General features: G+C 45.5%; 1 protein-coding gene across 3 annotated transcripts in view; it reads right to left on the bottom strand.

The window, feature by feature from the left end:
• LOC126521631 (protein DENND6B) overlaps positions 1-22,397 on the bottom strand; it is a 98,878-nt gene that overhangs the window by 7,496 nt on the left and 68,985 nt on the right. For all 3 annotated transcript variants that reach the window (XM_055065785.2, XM_072288624.1, XM_050170329.3), the window contains 2 exons: positions 18,252-18,354; positions 14,687-14,761 (listed from right to left, as the gene is read on the bottom strand). In XM_055065785.2, coding sequence (XP_054921760.1) covers positions 14,687-14,761; positions 18,252-18,354 — 178 coding nt within the window. The remainder of the gene's footprint in view (positions 1-14,686; positions 14,762-18,251; positions 18,355-22,397) is intronic.

Raw genomic sequence — 22,397 nt, 5'->3', positions numbered from 1 at the left:
ACACGCTGACAAGTTCTATTTGCGAGCAAGCAGGAAAAAATAATAAATTTTCACTTGCCGCCGCGGTGGCCTTGCAGCGACGACGGCATCCTCAAACCCGGCAAGACTGCAAGCTAGTTTCTCTATCAGGTCCCACTTCTCTGAGAACTCCCTCACGAAGGTCAATGCACTAGCCTGGTCAGATATGGAAGGGCCATCATCCATGCTGTCATCCATCACAACGATGTTGAAATGCTACAAGCTATGGGAGCACGTCATGGCTACCACGTTTTGACATCAATATCAGTGACGACTGCCGTTCGGGAAAGGTCCGTGCAACACAATTTCCCTATCTATGGTCTGTGCGCACGACATTTAGCCGATTCCACGCTTGTACGCAGTGAAAAATGAAGTAAATACTATGCACTAACCGTTTGGCATGCACTAAGCGCCTACGGTTTAGGTGGTCAGCCAATTCATTTAAGCTCTATGGAGACAAGGCGGGGGATTCATCCCGACTATATATAAACCGAAATTACTTATTAAGCGGGTACGTATTACCAAGTTTTTACTTTAGTTATGGAACAAATACTCCCCAAAATTTAAGCCCCACATAGTGTGCAGTGATGTTACAAGCAGGAAAGCCTTAGTCAAAGCTTTGGCAAAATGGCAATGTTAACATGACTGCAAAAAATTTAAGGGGCTGTTGACAGAGCAGGAGAGATTGCTCCAGTTAAGAAGGCATTGAAAAATTATAGTTAATCTACTGCTTACTTCATGTATGAAATGAAAGAAAAAAACTTCGCAGTAGAAATACAATAAGAGAGATACAGGAATTGTCTTTGGATAAGATTATCCAAGTTCTTTAATTGTAAAATTTAAAACATTAGGACATTATAGGGGAAACTAGAAAGGCAGTGTGCAAGTACCCACCACTCTAACACGATGCCACAATAAAGCAGCAGTGAACAAGCAGGCAAGCAATTGCGATGTGGGAGAGTATAGGGTCTTGTTTGGTGCAGCACGACTGTTTGCTGCCACGTGAAAAGTGACCAGAAGCAATGCTGCCCCAATGTCTAGGCAACCCAATGCAGCAAGGTAAAAAATAATGAAGGAATCACGCTGTGAACACAAGATCTCATGACTTGGCTCAGTCCACCCATCACCAACGCAGCCACTGGTCTACAATATGTCGCTTTCAATAATGCGGAGAAATGGCACTTGAGGATGTTGTTCCATTTCTGAAAGCCCGACGAACCTTTTTGTCATTGAGTGGGCACACATTTGTCACATTTAGCTAAAATGCAGCAGGATGTGCTTAGGATCCACCTCTGCGCAATTGGTGCAGCAGCAACATCACAGCTTAAAAATAATACAGACACAGCACCTGTGCTGTTTCTTCTTTCATTGATCCTGTCACTGCACTATTTATCTCGGAATCTTGCTTAACCAACAAGACCACAAAGCACATACTCAGTTTCACTTACCTATGGCCGAATTCGTCTACTAAGCCAGAAAGTAACTGCAGCAGTAGCGAAATGGTCGAGCATGCGCCTCGTATGAGGGAGTTACTCGAATCCAAGTGCCACCGAGAATCCACCGGTCTTAATGTGTTCGCATTCTTGTGGTACTTCATGCATTTTCGGGGACTAACTATATACATTCATTATAGGGACCAAGATTACACCCACTACAACAATGTGTGAGTCAGCAAGCGAAAAGCCTGAGAACCGTTCGGTCGGATGGCAGGAGCAGAAGCTCTTTTTTTATTCTTCCCTTTTTTCTAGCCACGCAGCACGAGGCATGAGACGCGCGCCGGAGCATTCCATATATAAAAGGCGGCCGGGAAAGAGGACGAAGGCTGCTATAGTATGTATGTCTCCAACCGTTTTTCTGCCCACCTGGGTCAATGGATTGACCGTGGTTGAATGCGTAGGCTGCAAATCAGGCTGCTGTGCTGAGGGAACAGTTCAGAACCAACCATAAGATCAACTTGGGCCATTGAGTATGTGTGAATATGTACGTACATGCCTCTTTTCAATGAACCTCTTTCACACTGACATGGGTCTCTAGATGTGGGACTGGGTAGGTACCGCTGTTCAATGAAACTCTTTGACGCCAACTTGGAGTACTGGGCAATGTGCAACTCAGTCTCTGCTGGTCTTCAATGAACCTCCTTTGATGCCAACTTGGGTCACTGTGTACACACCAGTAGGTGTGTGCCACTCTTCAACGAACGTCTTTGACACTAACTTATGTAACAAGGTATGTGCTGCTCTACAATGACAAAAAAGATTCTTTAAATTTCTCCAATGCTGAGCAAAATCGAACCAACGTCACAAGGGTTCCTCAAGGACAGCAACTTGACGCTTTAATGCCGTTTTTCCAACAACATTTTAGCAAGCTGCACCATGAATGCACCAAGCGTGTGCCACTCTTCGATGAACCTCTTGCCAACTTGAGTCCCCGAGTATGTGCCACCAGGTGTGCGGCAAGTGAGAGAACTGTAGTATTATCGGTTATCTCGTTTCCGGCCAAGCACGAGTGTGCACATGCCCTGTGACTGTCCCTAAAGGGATAAAAAGCGGCTGTCTAATAAACACAAGGCTTTTATGGGTACATGGCTACACGGGAGTGGCATCAGTCTTTTGCTCGTGTCACCACTCTGCAAGAGCAGACACGACATAGTGTCAGAAGTAGGATCGACCTCCCTTGCCTAGTTGCCAATGCGGCGCCCACCCTGCATTTGGTTGTGTGATGACGGCCCCACCAGTGGCAGCCCCCCTGGCCACCAACGCCACTCAACTTCGACCAGACTTCCGTATGGCCAGAACAGATTATGTCATTCAATGACTACCGCTATGTGTCAAGGCTCAACGACAGAATGGAAGAAACCCAGGTGAGAACATTTCGTACACCATAGGCAGGCAGACCAGAAAAATTTTTAAAGACAGTCAGCCTTACCTAAGAGGAGTCTCCAGGCTACGCGATAGTGAAAAAAAAGTTTGAAGCCCATTTTGTGGCCATGAAGAATACAGTCTACGAAAGTGCAAACTTCCATCGCCGAAAGCAAGAACCCCAGAGAAAGTGCGGATAACTTTGTGATGGCCCTGCACGAACTTGCCGACTGCTATTTTGTGTTATCCAGAGCTCGCCCTGTTATCGTTCACGAGCTCTGCGGCAGTTATTGTACAAATCATTAGTATGTTTGCTAGACACAGGATTCTAGAACTTGTTGTGACAGACAACAGTCGCAATTCATGTCTGCTGAATTTGCAGTTTTTGCGACAAGTTATGGCTATCTCTCTAAGCGATAAAGAGAAAGCTTTTCTAAAAGGCTGAATTTAAAGATGAGCTAGGACAAAATGGTTTGCTCATCAATTTAAACATTTTGTACCTTGCTAAGAGCGTTGCGCATGCGTTGGCGGTTTGATGTTCAAAGGTGATCAGTGTTTCAAATATATGTCAGTTGCTAGTCCACCGTTGTGGTGTCTCTTCTTTCTGTCGTGTCTGCGTCTCAATTTCTCGCTGGTTTTTTCAAGTGTCGCCATGAACCAACTGGCCCAGCAAGCAGCGCTTCTACACTTTTATGGCTTCCATCACGTCACGTCCAGTCCCAGGTACCAGCAGTCAAATGGAGCAGCCTAAGGTACAGTGCAGACACTAAAACGGATGTTGGAAAAATCGGCTGACCCCTTACCTCCAGCTTAAATCGGCTCCAGCTGGGTACCTCAGTAGCAGCCCTCTCGACACCTGTATTATTCCGGCCGGGACCTCCTCCGACATCCCACACTCCATCATATGGTGAAGTGCAAACTTCAATGGCCTAATTTTGTAGTGTGCAGACTAGTCAGAGACTCCATACTTAGAAGTGTTCCATAGTAATGTTTGTTACAAATTATATGTCGTTGAATTGATATAAACATGTTTGTGTGTGTCTGCGACAGAGCGTATACACTTTGTGTTTTCTTTCTTAAATCGGTCTGTATTGACCGCGTTCCAGAACCTACTACGGTAAAAATATCTACACCTTGACATTGAGCATCCACCACTGCTATGGGAGGCAGAGTGGTGCTGCAGTCAGGCACCTGCCAGTAAAATAGGTGTAAGCAGGCTTGCGGCCCACTGCTCAGCCAGTACAAGGGAGCTCAATGCTTGGGAAGGACAAACATGATAGGACATTGCTAGAATGGAAGTGGCAGCAATTGTTTTGAGTTGTGTTTTGTTTGCCTTGGTTCTTGCACAGCAAGCATAGTAGTCTGTGCAAGCCTCTCCCAAGCAACGCACTCCTGGCCTGGGGACTGCCTTGTAACCATCTCATAAAACGTTGGGTGTCTGACGGTTGGGACCAAACCATGCACCTCCCGCAGCCGCACCTACGGGTGCAGCAGCACCTGAGTTGTTTTGTCTTTCATTGATCCTGTTGCTACAGTGTTTATTTTGGAATGTTGCCCAGCTGACTAGCGCAAAGCACACACCACTCAGTTCCACATTCCCATGGACAAAATTGTCTGTTTGTCTGGGCCACACACCTAGTGACTCAAGTGACCAAGCCAGACAGCTGCTATCAGCAAGTTGTCTATTCGGCCACATACGGTCCAAGCTGTCTATGTATTATCCACAAATATTGATGCGTGTTCTTTATCTTTCCCGGTGACCACTTCTCACCGCCAAACAAATGTTATCGCACAGAGCAGGACGCGCCTGCATGTATCAGAACTTACTCGAATGTTATTGATGGTTCTATTTGCTGTCTGTTGTCATCGAACCTTGCGTAATCTGATTTCATGTATGCGCAATGTGAATGGTGTAGAACTTTCTAGAAGACACGCGGGCACCAGCGATTACTCTGGAACCTTTGATAATTTATGTCTAAAAGCCGACGCACTTCACCCACTGAGCAAATTTTCGACGATCGCCGACAGTGTTCACATTCTTTGAGTGTAGCCTGTTTTTGAGGGCACAAGTTCGCCCAATAAAACACTAGTTTCATCATTCCCAGTTTTCTTGCTTTCTTCACCATCACTACTGCATGACATGTGGTGGAAGGCCTGGGTAACAATCCCAGTACCTTTCAAAGTCGATAATGCTGTCGGAAGATCAAGCGATACCGCCGGACAGCTTTCGTAGTCGCCACGCCTTGAGTGTGCTCGAAGATCAAGTGAGCATCCTGCCTTGCTCCAGCATTGTTATTTCCATTGGCACAGAAACACCCGCAGACATAGAAGGCGTCATCGAGGGCGATCAAAGTCTGCTGCTCAATAGTGAAATTTGCGTCGCAAGAGGGATCGCTCGACTGCATGGAGGAAAGGCGAAAGTGATACTGACCAACTTCAGCCAAGAGTTCAAGCATGTCAACAAGGGCATGACAATCGCATACATCGAGGAAATTCTAGAAACCAGCAACGCGTTTGTCCTCTTGGATTCTGCGGCATTTACCTCGACGACCATAGTTCCCAAATCAGACTGACATAAATCCACGTCTCCCCATGAGTAAGCAGCAACAGCTCAGAAGTGTTCTCCGACGACACAAAGACTGCTTTTCGACGTCATCGAGGATTCAACAAACACCAGTTGCAAAGCATCAAGTAATAACCAAGAGTGTGCTCGACCACTCTGCCAGAGCCCATACCAAGTTTCGACGCGAGAATGTGAAGCTATAAGGGAACAAGTCAACGAAATGCTTCGGGACAACATTATCCAAAACAACATTATCGAAAAGCCCATGGCCGTCTCCTGTAGTCTTGGTAAAGAAAAAGGACAGAACCCTACGTTTCTGCGTCGATTATCAAAAGATCACGAAGAAGGACATATACCCCCTTCCACGGATAGATGACGCATTGGATCGGCTCTGCAATGCTAAATACTTCTCGTCGATGGATCTCAAGACTGGCTACTGGCAAATAGAAGTCGACGAGTGGGATCGCGATAAGACTGCCTTCGTCACGCCAGAAGGCCTCTATGAGTTCAAGGCCATGCCATTCGGATTGTGCTCGGCGCCTGCAACGTTCCAGTGCGTGATGGACACGGTGTTAGCAGGGTTGAAGCGGCAGACCTGTCTTGTTTACTTGGATGACGTCGTTTTTTCTGTAAGTTTCGACGACCACTTGAGACACCTTGAAACAGTACTGAAGGCAATCAAGTCTTTTGGACTGACTTTGAAACCGGAAAAGTGTCACTTTACATACGAAGAGCTGCTGTTTCTGGGACACGTTATCAGCAAGTCTGGAGTACACCCCGACCTGCTGAAGATGGCTGCCATCGCGAAGTTCCAGCAGCCCGTCAACAAGAAGGCAGTGCATAGATTCCTTGGCATATGCGCCTACTGCAGGTGCTTTGTCAAAGACTTTTCACATATCGCTGTGTCGCTGACATATCTAACTAAATTTGACGTCGAGTTCAAGTGGGAAACGCCGCAGGCCGACACATTTCAAGAACTCAAATGACGCATGCAGTCGCCACCGGTACTTGCACACTTCGACGAAGATGCCGATACGGAAATGCACACTGACGCCAGTAGCCTAGGTCTCAGCCCCGTCCTAGTCCAGAGGAAAGATGGACTTGAATGGGTGATAGCTTATGCTAGCCGGTCACTGTCAAAAGCGGAAGGCAATTATTCTACATGCTGAAAAGAAATGCCTTGCCATCATATGGGCTACAGAAAAATTCTGCCCTTACTTATATGGCAGACCGTTCAAAGTCCTAAGTGACCATCACGCCTTGTGTTGGCTAGTGACCTTAAAGGACCCATCAGGACGCCTATCACAGTAGAGCCTCAGATTGCAAGAATATGACATTACTGTAATTTACAAGTCCGGACGAAAACACTGATACCGACTGCCTGTCTTGCGCTCCCATGGACCCGCCGCCTTTTTAGCAACAATGAGCAAAGACGACTTTGCCGAGCAGCAGCGAGTGGACCCAGAGCTAAGGAGCCTGGCGGCGCGGCTCCATCCAACTGATCTCCCTACCGTGACCGCGCTACGTCGGGCGAGCTGTCTACACCCCCCTGCAAAATATAATCCTGGCCCGCCCGCAGCGCTTGCTCAGACAGCCAATCAGAGGCTCTCGTGCCTTCGTCGTGCAAGATGGCGCAAGTGCTAGTTGTCTCGCTGCTTTTCTGGTTCATTGTGTTTGCACCTTGCGGGCCTTCTCCCGCAGTGTTGCTGTGAAGAACTGGCAGAATTTACTTTTCGCCGTGAAGCTTGAAATCATAAATTGTGTCGAATGCAGTGAGAAGGCAGATGACCCCACATCATGCAAGATTCCGAGGAGCACTCTCATCACAATCTTGAAGAATAAGGGGTAGATTAGGGCTAAAGCGGACAAACTCGTGACCCAGTGCCTGTGGCACCCAACGCGTACACACGGCCATGTACAAGTGGTTTATCCGAAATTGCCTCAGACGTGCCGGCTTCCGCATATGCCCAGTGATGACTGTAAATTCTGATGAATACGACGACGCCGTTGCCGGTGTAGCCGAAGTTTGGAGTGAGCTGTCAGAATTTCTGGAAGCCGTTGACGAGTCAATGGTCGACAAGTCCAGGAGTGCAGATGATGGTGTCGCAACCACGGGAGAGCCAGAAAACAAAGACTACATTGCCGACATGGTACCAAGCACAAGTGAAAGTAGGCACAATGAGGAAAGCAACGCTGGTCCTTTGCTCACATCCTCCGAGGTGATTGGTGCACTCGCACTAGTTCGATGCTTCTGCGCGAATGTGGAAGGTTGGGGCCTCAGCTGCTCCGACTCTTTAGACAATGTGGAGAAGTGCGTGCGTCGTAGGTAGCGAAATAGCCTAAGCAGAAGAAAGTAAAGGACTATTTCATGCGAAACTAAGCTACTTTCATCAATAAAGTGATTTTATAAATGGTACGTGTTTTTATGATGTCCCAATTCTTTAGCAGGCTTATATCAAATTATGCCCTATATCGAACTGATAGGCATTTTTTTACAAGTTCGATATAGCCAGTTTCGACTGTAGTCCGTGTTGTGCGACTGGAGCCATTCCACCAGCGCTAACGAAATTTGCGACTTTGCATAGCTGAACTTCGGACTCTCTTTTCTTTTTTCGACTCGGCTTCTTTGTTGTTTTGTTACTTTTCTTTAATAAGTGTCCTTTTTGTTTTTAGTTCTCCTTTATGTAGCATCAGGACGATGCTTTTTGAGAGGGGGCATTGACACGTGTTCTTTACCTTTTCTGTGTGACCGCTTTTCGCCGTCTAACAAATGTTTAGGCACAGCGTGGGATGTGCCTGCATGTATCGGAAGTTTCTCGAATGTCATCAATGGTTCTATCCGCTGTCTGTAGTCACCGAACCTTGTGTAATCTAATTTCATGTATGCGCGACGCGAATGGTGTAGAACTTTCTGGAAGACACACGGGCACTAGCGATTACTCTGGAACCTTCGATGACTGATGTATAAAAGCCGACGCACTTGACCCGCTGAGCAGATTTTTGACGATCACCGACTGTGTTTGCCGCTGTCGCTATTCTTTGAGTGTAGCCTGTTTTTAAGGGCCTAAGTTCTCCCAATAATACGCTAATTTCATCATTCCCAGTTTTGCTGCTTTCTTCACCGTCACTATTACGTGACAATATGTCTGGCATGAAAACAAAGATGAATCCCAGCATAGGTGCCGACTATGTCGAGGGCTGGAAGAATCGAGCATCCTCCCCCCCATCCCGAAATTTTTGTGGTAGGCTGTGTCCCCCCCCCCCCCCCACTCCCATGATTAGCGTTGGGTTCAAAAGGCATCGTGTCTTCTTTTGTACGGTTTTGGAGAAATCTACTGAAGAACTATAGTTGCCTAAAAGTTTAAAGAAAAGCACAGCCTTAAATTGCCGCAGCTACATAGATCTGTCTCGCACCAACAAAGGAGAAGGATTACAACACCAAGAGTTTTAGATCCAGTTCACCGTCAGGGATTCCGACTAGCAATGGCAGCTCTCCAAACGTCTACTGTTCCAAGTCTCTATGCACAGTCAAATGAATGGCCACTTGATAAGTGCAGGTGTTTCATTCGTGCACATTTTCTTCTAAGACTTCGAACCCTTCCCGAACACCTGAATCAACTCTTTGCTCGAAACATCAACTATGAACTTACCTTTAAAAATAAGTCCGGCAGAGGTTACGCATCATCCTAACGAATATAAATGAAATGTTTACAGCAAAATGATTGGGACTCTGAGCTCCATAATAAACTCCACAGCATTAAACTCATCTTGAATTAATGGTGGAGTGCCAGTCACCGGGAACGGTTCTACGAGGTAGTCTTGTGCCGTCTGGGAATTGGCCACACACAACCGACAGCCATCTCTTAAGGAAGGGGGACCCACCAGTCTGTGAAGCGTGCTCAGACAGCTTATCATCGATACATTCCGGTGAGATTTTTCCCACGGTCTCGATGGGAAACCGTTATTTCTTTCCTGGGTCTCCTTCGCCACTGTGGCGTGGCAGCCTGTTACACAGCAGTTCCGGCGCTTATTCTTCTTCCGCTTGGGATTCCGAGAATATATGTTAACTAAAGCAATTGAATTGAAACCAGCTGCCAATTGTTGGAATCGCAACCACCGCGGGACAGAAAATTGAGTGCATCATCGACATCCGAAACCAACGTGGCCATTAAAACTCCAGACTCGACAAGCGACGGCTGCACGTTCCATGAATGATGGATGTCACTCCTGTTATGCTCACTGAAAGGTATGCCAACATTGTCACTGGAAGCGACCTGTAAGGCCGCTATGGGTAATGCTAGAACTCGAAGGCACATGAGCGTGGACAGACGGTTCAAGAAGGCTCAAGCGCTTTGAAGGAGACAAGGGTGAGAGAGAAGCAACCTAGCGTGTGCCGCAATGCGTACTCCCTTTCTCAGCACTGGCGCCCGTTGCTAGAATTTTCAGGCTATGTTATATAAGAGCATGCTCGGCATGCTGCATGTCGTTACTGTATTTGGTTTTTAGGTCAGGCTTTGAGCAGCGCAGTAGACAACCCCAGCTTATGGGAAGTCGTGAAGTGTGAGCGTTGAGCTCAAGTGTTAAGTGTTGTGTCAGCTTTGGTAGCTGAATTGAAAGGTTTTGTTACTTCTGTGTGCGTGTTACTGTACTGTTTCTGAAGTGTTATATAAATCAAGTTCTTCTGTTTCTCCGTCTGTTGTCCATCTATCATCTGCAAGTCTGTCTGTGACATGTCCCATGCCAAATCTGTGTGCGCCTCAAGGTAGGTACCAAAGTACCAAATTCGAAAAGTGTCGCACCCTTCCATAACCAAACGTATGCTCAAACACATTACCACGGTGTTTAAGTGTCTACAGGAATAACCTGGCACAACATCCTGTATTAATCACATTGAACAATAACTGGCCCAGCTTCATAAGGAAACAGACTCATAAATTCGAAGTCCCAACAAACTATTTTCCACCAACATGAGACACATCGCACAAACATTTGTATCAATGAAAAGGAAGTTTGTCTGGACCAGTGTAGATGAATTATTTTTTTCTTCTTGTGTTCCCCCCCCCCCCCCCCCATCCCCTTGCAGCTAGCTAGCTATCCCGTGTCGTTCGGGGTTCTGAAAAGCACTACCAGACGGGCCAACTTGTATGTGCAAGGTGAACAGCTACGTGTGCGGCGCAAGTATGTGTGTAACGACAGCAACAAAGCAATGGCGATGGCATGAAATTATTTATTACTCTTCTGGCAAAGACATGTTACCACTTGTTCGGTTACAACCTGCGCCAATACTGAAGGCAGTGCAATGATGTGAAAATTGGCATGCTCTTGCTTTTGTTAGCAATTTTGTTGCTATGTGAGAGGAGGCACACGAAGGTCAGTGGTAAGGTTGACAATTATTCATGTGTTCCATTCCTGCATCTGTAGCCTATTGAAAACTGGTGCACACGCACCTGCTCTCAATTTTTTATGCAAACTGTTGCTACACGACATTAGGCAAACGCCAATCGCCTCACAGTGCTTCTTGGCATTGGCATGAGAGGAGTAAGCATGCGTGTGTGGCTTAATGAGTAGAGCTTTCGTACTGGAAGATCTTCGTTTGATGCCAACATCGGACATGTAAATTTCATTTTGCTGTAGAGACCTCAATTGAGGCAAGAACGAAACTTATCAACTTACTATGAATTGCCTGGTATGAAATGCTTTGCATTAAAGATGCCCAAAATTTGGAATACTTTTTTCCTGTTCAATGAAAAATTTTGATATTTTCGGAGATAGTTCGAATTAGATGGCAGTACATTTTGTACATCTCATAATTTTTGGTTACATTTTTTTCTTAATAGATACAAGCGTGTCTTTATAAACTTTGTTCGATTTTACCCCATAATCTTGATTCTGTCAATTTATATCTTTTTAGAGTGCAGCGCTTTGTCGCCCGTTCCTGCATTTCACGTCGCCGTTGAGCCTCGCCGGGGCCAGTGCACTGCTCTAGATGCATGCACACCTGGCACCATCTCTTGCACACGACGCGAGCCTTGCTCTCTTTGCTCCTCCTATGCCATGGCACCTCTGTGCGGCGGCGGCAATCAGAGCGCCGGCTCGGTTGCGGCTGATCTCGATGATGTGCTGCTCCCCATGCCGAAACGCATAGACGCCGTCGTTGGCCACTGCGAGTGCCCTCACTCTCCATGGCCGTGACCGCGCAAGCGCGCATGGTGTTCTGCGGTTGCTGACGCGCCGGCTTAGTACCAGCGGATGATGGTGCGCACTTCCCAAACCGAACCGCAGAGCCACTTTCAGTTGACTAGCTAGCAGCATCAGCGGCATCAGTCAGTTGCTACCACCTCATCGCCGTGCAACATTCCTACACGCCTAAGCGCTGCCTCCCGCAACCTTCCGATAAGCGAGGCAGTTGCGCTAAGCTATGCTCCGTTTACAGTGGCTGGTGCAAAATGTTCCGCACGAGACGGATTGTCCGAGGCTCACAGATGGTTTAGCCGAAACAGCTGAAGAGCTGCGCTCAAATTTCACATTAGGAAGTAACATAATCGTCGGCAATTTTTTGACAGGCATCTCGCTAACGAAACTTTTATGCATGAAAAGCACATCCATTCTGGTTTTTGTTGATGTATTACATAAAATATTGAGTGCAACAGTTCTTTCAGAAATAAAGATGTGTGTAGCTTACAAAAACCCCTATTTTCCCCATGGTAGCGAAAGAGTTGAAGTGTACCCTGGAGCTATAGCTACTGCTATTGCATGACAAAAGTATTCCTCAAAAGCAATGAAACAGTTAGGTGCAATGTCTGAAATTTATGTTGGCTGCTACACAATCACCGCCAACCTCGCCTTACAATTGAAGTACCTTAGTGGACCAGTAGCAAGAACACATTTTCATAGCACATGCCATTTAGATATATCTTCCAGGGTTTCAGAGAAATGTCATGTCAATAGTGCCATTTTAACAATGAGCACATGCTCGACTATTTGGTGAATTCCAACAGTTTAGTTTCAGTGCTTGTCAAAATGTGCCTCGACAACATATTTTCAGGGTGTCTACCAAGTTGACATTTCCAAATTCCTTGAGTTTTCCAGGTTTTTCCTGAGTGCCCTTGCAAAATTTCCTGAGTAATGCAGAACGATGTTTTATGCCACGACGGGCTGAAACCATATCACCCGATGCAGTCACTCTCTAGTAAGCATATGAAAAAATTAAAAAAAAAAACGACTTCATCCAATTTGAATACTAAGAAGTAGTGTTTATGTTATTTGAAATGAGAATAGAAGGGAGGGGTTAGTAATATGCACTGCAAATAAAATGTCTTCGAAAAAAATAGCAAATCGACTCAAACATTCTCAAATACTGTACGAATAAAAAGGAGATGCACACAGAAGCAAGCATTTTCGAATATGAGCTATTTCTATCAACTGATAGCAAGCTCAGTGGTGTGAGGCCCAAACGTCCCAATCGAGATTCTCTCTCAACAGCTCATAAGTCAACCTCAACTGCCCTGACATACTCTCAGCTCGCGCATGATGCCTCAGTGTTGTGTTTCACTGCTTTAAAGAGTTTATTTTGATTTGGATGAAGGACACCTGCATCTCGGCATCAGCCAGTACTTTGTTTTTTGAGCTCAAGCTCCTTCAAAACTGCGGCAGCACACTTCCTTTCCCATTCATTCCTCAATGCGTAGGTTCTTTCTGTTCTTGTCCTCCTTTGGCCACTCGTTCGCCCCACAGACCATTTGAAACATCTTCTTGGTCAGTTGCACAGTCCACGTTCGATTTTTAGAACTCCCTAGGAGCCACGAAAACGTCAGAAAAATCGACCACTTGGAAAAAATACTACAGGCACATTCGAAAATGCTCTGAAGGCCTGTCGGTACATGTATTAGGCATATCGGTGCTTGTACTGTGACAGAAAATACCGGGCGCACGCGTGTATAATTAAGGAATACATACTGTGTCCCATGACAGTAGCCGCTTCCCATGCTTGTTATGCTTCACTGCAATACTTTTGTGTATGCTTTATCAAGTAACATTTCTGTACAGAGGCGAAGCTGACTTTCAGGAACTGGCATTATGCAACGCACCATGCTTTCCAAGCTTCTAAGCCAATCACGAGGACCACAAAGGCGCAGTCTGTGCCATTGCTGACAACAGCGAATTCTTTAAATAAAGAACGTGGCACCCAACACTCTTAGGCAAAGTTACACCTTTTGGGGTGTATCTCTGCCACACAACAATAATCGTCATCTGCCTTGCTTGCGTTTCCTTTCTTGAAAACGCCACACCCAATGCTTTCCTGTCGACAATGCTATGTCACGCTGATAACGTGCATGCAGTTCATTACTGGAAAGTACCGGGCTCGCCGCGTTAAAGAAAGGCAATGCGGAGAAGACAGGTGACAATTATTGTTGTGTGGCAAAAGGGTGTACTTTTGCTTAAGAGTGAACGGCAAGAAGCTTCATAGCGAACGTCGAAGCAGCTAGGCCTAGCGTTGCCGCAGTGGTGGCTACAGCTGCCAGTGGATCTGCGTGCGAAAGCGCCGGTTCAAGGCGGCAAGGTAATCAAAATGGCAGCAGTGGTGGCTTTGTTTAATGCCATTTCGGACCTGCGGTCACAGCAAAACCTCCAGAAAATCGGACAGCGAAGAGTTCTTGCGTCCAAAATTTCAGATGTTCTGATACATTGATTCAATGGGGTAAGTGATGGTGCCGCGACGACGTGCAAATTATCGGGAATCCGGGAAGTTGGTCGTTGACTGTACACTGGAAATTCCTCCAGCCAACGACAGGGTGTCAAAGACGATTCATTATGATTCCTGTCTGTTACTCAAGCCAGCATTACCTCGACTTTTGACTCTTTCAATAAAATTACAGCTAATTTTCCCTGATAGAAGCACAAATTCCCTGAGCTTTCCCTGAGTTTTTCCAGACTACTCAAAATCCCTGAGAATTCCCTGTTTTCCCGGTTGGTAGACACCCTGATTTTATATGTACGTATGTGTGTTCAAGTCATAAAGCCTGTTTAACACAGGCTTTCAAATGATCAGCTTATACTCAGGAATGCAAATCCTTGCTCTAAAATAAATAAATAAAAGTAAAGATTAAATGGTAGTAAATAAAAAAAAATAAGCACACAACACCTACAACTTAATTAGCACTCAGTGAGGGCAGTAAACCAGATCCAGAAATAATAACTTCTTTTTTAGAGTCATGTCAATTCGCAATCGCTCTACTCATGCACTTACCAGCTTGTCTTTTAGCCTGAGGACCAGGTCAACAACTTCCACTTCCTCCTTGTCCCTTGTCCAGAGAAGCAAATCCTGGGAAGGAAAAAGTGCAATACTTAGGCCCTATTTACTTATTTTCATTGCAAGAACAGAATGCCCAACAATTAGCTTTTGGGTATCTTAATCTTTGGATGTTTTATTGCGCAAGCCATTCAATGACTGATTTTGCAAGAACAACTGTGAACTAGAAACATTTCCCTCTTTCTCTTTTTTCAGAGGTTATGAATAGCAAGTGTGATACACATAAATGCTCTAACATAGTGATGACTACCTTTCACAAGAAGGGATTGTTAGAGAACAGCCAAGGCACTGTTCTAAAATAATGTCACTGAGAACAGACTCAGCCAGAAAATGAAGCAAGACGATACGCATGCAACTGGCAGAGGTGTCACTGCTGGCTTAACCTGCAGGATGCAGCCAACCCAGGAATTCTCCAACTACACTGGCCTCAAGTTGCTTTTCAAGCTCCCTGTCCTCAGCAGCCAGAAAATTGAGAAAGTTTGGTTTGTTCTTTTTGGCGGTGGAAGAGGCAGCCACGTCACAACACCATGACATACAATGTGTTTGCTCTCCACGCAATAGAAGAAACACCTTGTTGTGTATTTGCGCGCAATGTCGTACTTGTGTTGTGAGATGTGCTTGACGACTGGAACACAAACTTGCGAAGGAAGATGCAACACCCGAGCAAAAAAAAAAAAAAAAACAGGGGGCAGCAAACTGAAAAAGGAGATGTAAAGGAGGAGGAAAGTGCTGGAAGACAGTGTGGGCAATGGGGCTCAGAAGGCTGACAACAAGGAGGCGGTGGCAGTTTATGAAGCGGTGGCAGTGCATCCCTAGACAGAGCCAGGAGGCATCCCTGCTGTTCCAAAGAACCAGGCTCTTCCAGGGACGTTCACGGACGACAGTCCACGGTTGAGCTGTGCTTGGTTGACGGGGTGGACTGGCCGATCAGGCAAGAGGACCCTGGCCTGACCCACAACCTGGGCTCCGCCGACCATTGCTGAACACTGATCTGCGCCCGGCTCTATCGCATCTCCCGGAGAATGCAGCTCCAACCCATTTGTTGACTGTGCTGGTCACGACAACTTAGCCTGGCATGGCAGATATCGTTGACAAGGGGTTCTACAGTTCATCCTCCACCGCGTCCTAGGCAACCACCCCATCATCTGGGCCGACACAACTCCCCGGGTGAATCCGTGTGTACACAATCACCGTGACTTTATTACTTTCTGCGTCGTTGACAGGCAGAACTTTACAATACTTAGACCTATTCTATAACTTTGATCACATTCTGCTGATTTGTTCCTACATGCTGTAACGATGCTTTCATCCAAGTGCTCCTGTGTTGTATATATAGGTTATTCCCTTTTGTGCAAGTTTAGCGCGAAAAGATTGAATTTAGTGTACAAATGGCTCTGTCCATTATTCACACCAAGGTTGCCCTTGCATCCACAAAATTTCCCAAGAACCTGTCATTACACACCTGAAGTGTTTCTTCTGCTCAGTATGGTGCAATTCCAATGTCATGCAGAGATGTAGAATTCGCCAGATGTGAGAGGAAGATGTTGTGAATGGGACAGTTCAAGATGTGATGGCTCAGCGAACACAGTGCGTGGTTTCTCAAAGTGTTCCCGGGAGGTATGCAAATGATGAGGTGAACGAATTGGCTTCTTGGACAAAGGAGTGAGGCATTCATCCAGGGGCCATATTCTGAAATGTACGTCTTCCGCGATAGTTTCGCCGCCACGATAGTCACGTTCCATAAATCAAGCGACTGCTTACCCGTGACGTCAGCATCCACTACCAACATGCGCTCTCAAACACTTGACGTAATAGTTCTGCGGAAACCCGCAAGGTGGAGAGAAGTAATTAATAAAGGGAAATCAGACATCCACCCGTTCGTAGCCAATGCTACAAAGGCTACCAACATGCGCTCTCAAACACTTGACGTAATAGTTCTGCGGAAACCCGCAAGGTGGAGAGAAGTAATTAATAAAGGGAAATCAGACATCCACCCGTTCGTAGCCAATGCTACAAAGGAAACCCACATGGGTTCCTCGAAAGAAAAGCCTCACAGTTGAGCCTCGCAAAAGCCTCGCAGTTTTTTCTTCAACTGTGAGGCTTTTCTTTCGAGGAACCCGTATGGGTTTCTTTAGTAGCATTTGCTACAAACGGGTGGATGTCTGATTTTCCCCTTTATTCTCAAACACTTCATATCGCACAAGAGAGCGCACTGTGCGACTGCAGAGCGGCTCGGGTGTGTTGTTTTCGAGTGTAGTGGCCGCAGTACGGGTACGGCCACTTTAAGTAAAATAAATTGAAAAGGGAAGTGTGACATGTTTTACTTTAAATGAATCAACAAATATTGCCGCAAAACAATGTGTGTAAGATGCCACCAAGAAGACTACTATACACTACCACCTCTCTTATCTCTAATACACCCCGTCACCAACCGAACGCCAAAAGACGTGTTCGTTTACACAATATATGTCGAGAGCACCCATCAACACCATGACGTTAAAATGACGTAGCCTGTAACTAGATGGTGCTGTTTGGTTTCTGGTTTCGCTAAAACAGACAATCCGTTTGTGTCGTTGGTGGAGGCGTGGTCAAGGCGATAGTTTCGCGGAAGGCAAGCGTTTCAGAATACGGCTCCAGAAGTTTCCTACCGACTTGAAGATGCCTGCTGATCCACCACTACCTTCTCGGACAACACCCTGATCAGCAAGCTTCAGATACATGATTATTTCCTCGACATGTTTGTGGGTGTGCTTTATTTTGTTGCCCTTAGAGGCCATTTAACTAAAGCTTTGTGTGAGGTGTGTCATGGTGGATGAATGGTTGCGCCAATAACAGTGGGCACTCGGTGCACCCTGTGATTTCTACGGTGCAGCAGAAACACTCGCTCAATCTTGGGCTCTCCCTTCTACAGAACAGAGCGGGCTGCACTTTACAGAGACTATGGCTCACTGGACGACATATTTCCTGCTGATTGTGCATCTGAACATGGCCAAGCTCACCGAGCCCTTGTCATTTTTGAAGGTGACACATTTACACTAGTCTAAACATTCTGCTCTCTTATGTCTAATTTTGTGCCAAGGACCATTTATTTACCAGGCGTTAAGTACTGCTTGATGAGCTTTCCCACTATCGTTTCCCTATGCACCTTTCCCTTCTAGAGCTGGTGGCAGCTGCCAGCTCTTTCTTTCTTCTTTCTGTGATCATTTTATGTATATAATAACAATATATGGTAGCGGGAAAGTCCAATAAACCATTATATTCTGGCTATCATCGCAACTGTGGGTTCCATGCAACGATGTGTCACCGAGGACAGTCGCAACATGGTGCGTATGCCCCCGAGAAGTTATTTCCCCCCCAGCTATTTTCAAATAAGAAGACCATTCTTTTGAAGTATACAGATCACCTGCAGTGTACAAGCATAATACACTGAAATCAGTCATGCCTACATCTACGCAGTATTTGGGCTTCACAAATGGTATCAAGGCATGCTTTGACTACTCACAGCATCTGAAATGGCTTCAGCGTGCAATGCCTGCAGTTTCTGAGAGGCTTCTTTCCGGCGTCCCTGGTACCATCCTATAAAGTTGCTGCTTTTGAAAAATCTCCTGCACAAGACATTTATCAATGGCAAGGATCAAAACCCCACTTGGTCAAGGCTTTAATAAAAGATAAAGGGCTTTTTATCACAACCAGCACAACACACAAAGGAAATAAAAGCCACACAGAGCTTGTGATGAGTGTGGGTGCCCAAGAGATGTTCACATTCATGACAAACACACATGGTGCCTGCCTGTCTTGTTTCGTTTCAACCCTTTCCTCATGTATGGAAATGCAATGCCAAATGAGATGTAGTAGACTTGATGAGTGTCTGGCTTCTTGATAGGATATTTACGCCTGTACAGCAGTGCCTCAAATGCATCACTGACATACAATGCCTCCTGTGTTGCAAGCCACATACGTCAACAAATGCTTGATGATCCAGCTAGCTCACCCTCCATTGGCTGAATAGTACTTATTTGCATGCAAATTCTTGTTTTCTGCTAAAAGTGTTGTTGCAATACCATAGCAGTTCAGTGCCATTCTTCAATCAATGTGAAAGTTTATATATTCACCCAAACATTTTTGCGTTCTTGTATGACATGCACACATCTTGCCTTGCTCTTTGACCAACTTTGCCAACTTTTTCAGGACTTGGAATGTAGTCAATATGCAAAAATCTGAACACAATACATAATTTTACTTCATGTTAACGTCACAGAGTTAAAACAGCAATCAATAAAGATGCCATTACATATCGGATATCAAATTACAATATAATACAGAAAACTACCGTTATAATGTAATTAGGACCAGAAATAGACTGCCATTTGGCATCCTCCACATTACAATCTCAAATGCACATAAGCTGGTCACTAAATAAACTTGATGCCAATTTCACAGCTGCATATGGGCCGTCACTGCTGAGGCAAGTGCGCTGTTGGTGAATGTACTGCTGTCACGAAGCCTTCACTGCACCTGAGAAGACAGAACAGGTGTGGTGAGCTCAATTAAGATAATGGCACATTGCCTGCAATAAAAATGCATTGGCAATGTCATCTGAACACAGAGATTGCAGTGAGGCCCATCAAGCTGCACAGCTTTGGCAACTAAAGGTGATGCGAGCTAGACGTCCTTGGCTAAGGTGTCGAACTCTGGATACATGTGCCTGCTTTGAGCCGTTTCCCAGCAATTTGAAGATTTATTATGCTTTCAAGACATCCACTGAGACCTCATGTGACCAAAATTTGGCTTGCACTGGCCTGTAGACGAAGAAATGACAACAAATGCCTGTGAAAAGTATTGAACAAACAGCATGACACAAGTGACAGAAGTCTTCACCACTTGAACACAAAAGATGCATTAGGATCACTTTTATTCATTATTTACAATAATGATGTTGTGAACGTTGTTACATCCAGTCATGATTAACAGGAAGTCGAAAGCTTCTATGAAGACGTGGAATCGGCAATGGGTAAAGTCAAAACAAAATATACTATACTGATGGGTGACTTCAATGCCAGGGTAGGCAAGAAGCAGACTGGAGACAAGTCAATGGGGGAATATAGCATAGGCTCAAGGAATAGCAGGGGAGAGTTATTAGTAGAGTTTGCAGAACAGAATAATATGCGGATAATGAATACCTTCTTCCGCAAGCGAGATAGCCAAAAGTGGACGTGGAGGAGCCCGAATGGCAAGACTAGAAATGAAATAGACTTTATACTCTGCACTAACCATGGCATCATACAAGATGTGGACGTGCTCGGCAAGGTGCGCTGCAGTGACCATAGGATGGTAAGAACTCGAATTAGCCTAGACTTGAGGAGGGAACGGAAGAAACTGGTACATAAGAAGCTGATCAATGAGTTAGCGGTAAGAGGGAAAATAGAAGAATTCCGGATCAAGCTACAAAACAGATGTTCAGCTTTAACTCAGAAAGATGACCTTAGTGTTGAAGATATGTAAGACAATCTTATAGGCATCATTAAGGAGTGTGCAATAGAAGTCGGTGGTAACTCCGTTAGACATGATGCCAGTAAGTTATCGCAAGAGACGAAAGATCTGATCAAGAAACGCCAATGTATGAACGCCTCTAACCCTACAGCTAGAATAGAACTGGCAGAACTCTCCAAGTTAATCAACAAGCGTAAGACAGCTGACATAAGGAAGTATAATATGGATAGAATTGAACATGCTCTCAGGAACGGAGCAAGCCTAAAAGCAGTGAAGATGACACTAGGCATAGGCAAGAATCAGATGTAGGCGTTAAAAGACGAAGCCGGCAATATCCTTACTAATATGGATGAGATAGTACAAGTGGCTGAGGAGCTCTATAGAGATTTATACAGTGCCAGTGGCACCCACGACGATAATGGAAGAGAGAATAGTCTAGAGGCATTTGAAATCCCACCTGTATCGCCGGAAGTAAAGAAAGCCTTGGGAGCTATGCAAAGGAGGAAGGCAGCTGGGGAGCATCAGGTAAGAGCAGATTTGTTGAGGGATGGTTGGCAGATTGTTCTAGAAAAACTGGCCACCCTGTATACGCAATGCCTCATGACCTCGAGCGTACCGAAATCTTGGAAGAACGCTAACATAATCCTAATCCATAAGAAAGGGGACGCCAAAGACTTGAAAAATTATAGACCGATCAGCTTACTGTCCGTTGCCTACAAATTATTTACTAAGGTAATTGCAAATAGAATCAGGAATACCTTAGGCTTCCGTCAACCAAAGGACCAGACAGGATTCCGTAAAGGCTACTCAACAATAGACCATATCCACATTATCACGCAGGTGATAGAGAAATGTGTGGAATTTTACCAACCCTTATATATAGCTTTCATTGATTACGAGAAAGCGTTTGATTGAGTCGAAACCTCAGCAGTCATGGAGGCATTACGGAATCAGGGTGCAAACGGGCCGTAAGTAAAAATACTGAAAGACATCTACAGCGGCTCCACAGCCACCATAGCCCTCCATAAAGAAAGCAACAAAATCCCAATAAAGAAAGGCGTCAGGCAGGGAGATACGATCTCTCCCATGCTATTCACAGCGTGTTTACAGGAGGTATTCAGAGACCTGGATTGGGGAGAATTGGGGATAAGAGGTAAGGAGAATACCTTAGTAACTTGCAAATTCGCTGATGATATTGCCTTGCTTAGTAACTCAGGGGACCAACTGCAATGCATGCTCACTGACCTGGAGAAGCAAAGCGGAAGGGTGGGTCTAAAAATTAATCTGCAGAAAACTAAAGCAATGTTTAACAGTCTCGGAAGAGAACAGCAGTTTACGATAGGCAGCGAGGCACTGGAAGTGGTAAGGGAATACATCTACTTAGGGCAGGTAGTGACCGCGGATCCGGATCATCAGACTGAAATAATCAGAAGAATAAGAAGGGGCTGCGGTGCGTTTGGCAGGCATTCTCAGATCATGAACAGCAGGTTGCCATTATCCCTCAAGAGAAAAGTGTATAACACCCGTGTCTTACCAGTACTCACGTACTGGGCAGAAACCTGGAGGCTTATGAAAAGGGTTCTACTTAAATTGAGGACGACGCAACGAACTATGGAAAGAAGAATGATGGGTGTAACGTTAAGGGATAAGAAAAGAGCAGATTGGGTGAGGGTGAGTTGAAATCAAGAAAAAGAAATGGGCATGGGCAGGACATGTAATGAGGAGGGAAGATAACCGATGGTCATTAAGGGTTACGGACTGGATTCCAAGGAAAGGGAAGTGTAGCAGGGGGCAGCAGAAAGTTAGGTGGGCGGATGAGATTAATGAAGTTTGCAGGGACAACATGGCCACAATTAGTACATGACCGGGGTAGTTGGAGAAGTATGGGAGAGGCCTTTGCCTTGCAGTGGGCGTAACCAGGCTAATGATGATGATGATGAATGATGAACGTTGTTACTAACATGGCTGTTAAGCTCCATTTGTATACAGACGACTATGTTTCATATTCTGACATTACAAGTGTCGATGAACAGGAGATGCTGGTCAATTTCTTGTACAACTGGAGTAAGAGCTGGCATAAATTAACTTCAATAAAATTGTATCTATGACCTTTTAGAACAAAAAACAACCCCTGAAATTTGCCTACCCTGATCAGGAG

This window comes from Dermacentor andersoni, chromosome 6 (genome assembly GCF_023375885.2).
Source record: "Dermacentor andersoni chromosome 6, qqDerAnde1_hic_scaffold, whole genome shotgun sequence".
NCBI lineage: Eukaryota > Metazoa > Arthropoda > Arachnida > Ixodida > Ixodidae > Dermacentor > Dermacentor andersoni.
This window is presented reverse-complemented; position numbering and strand designations above follow the sequence as displayed.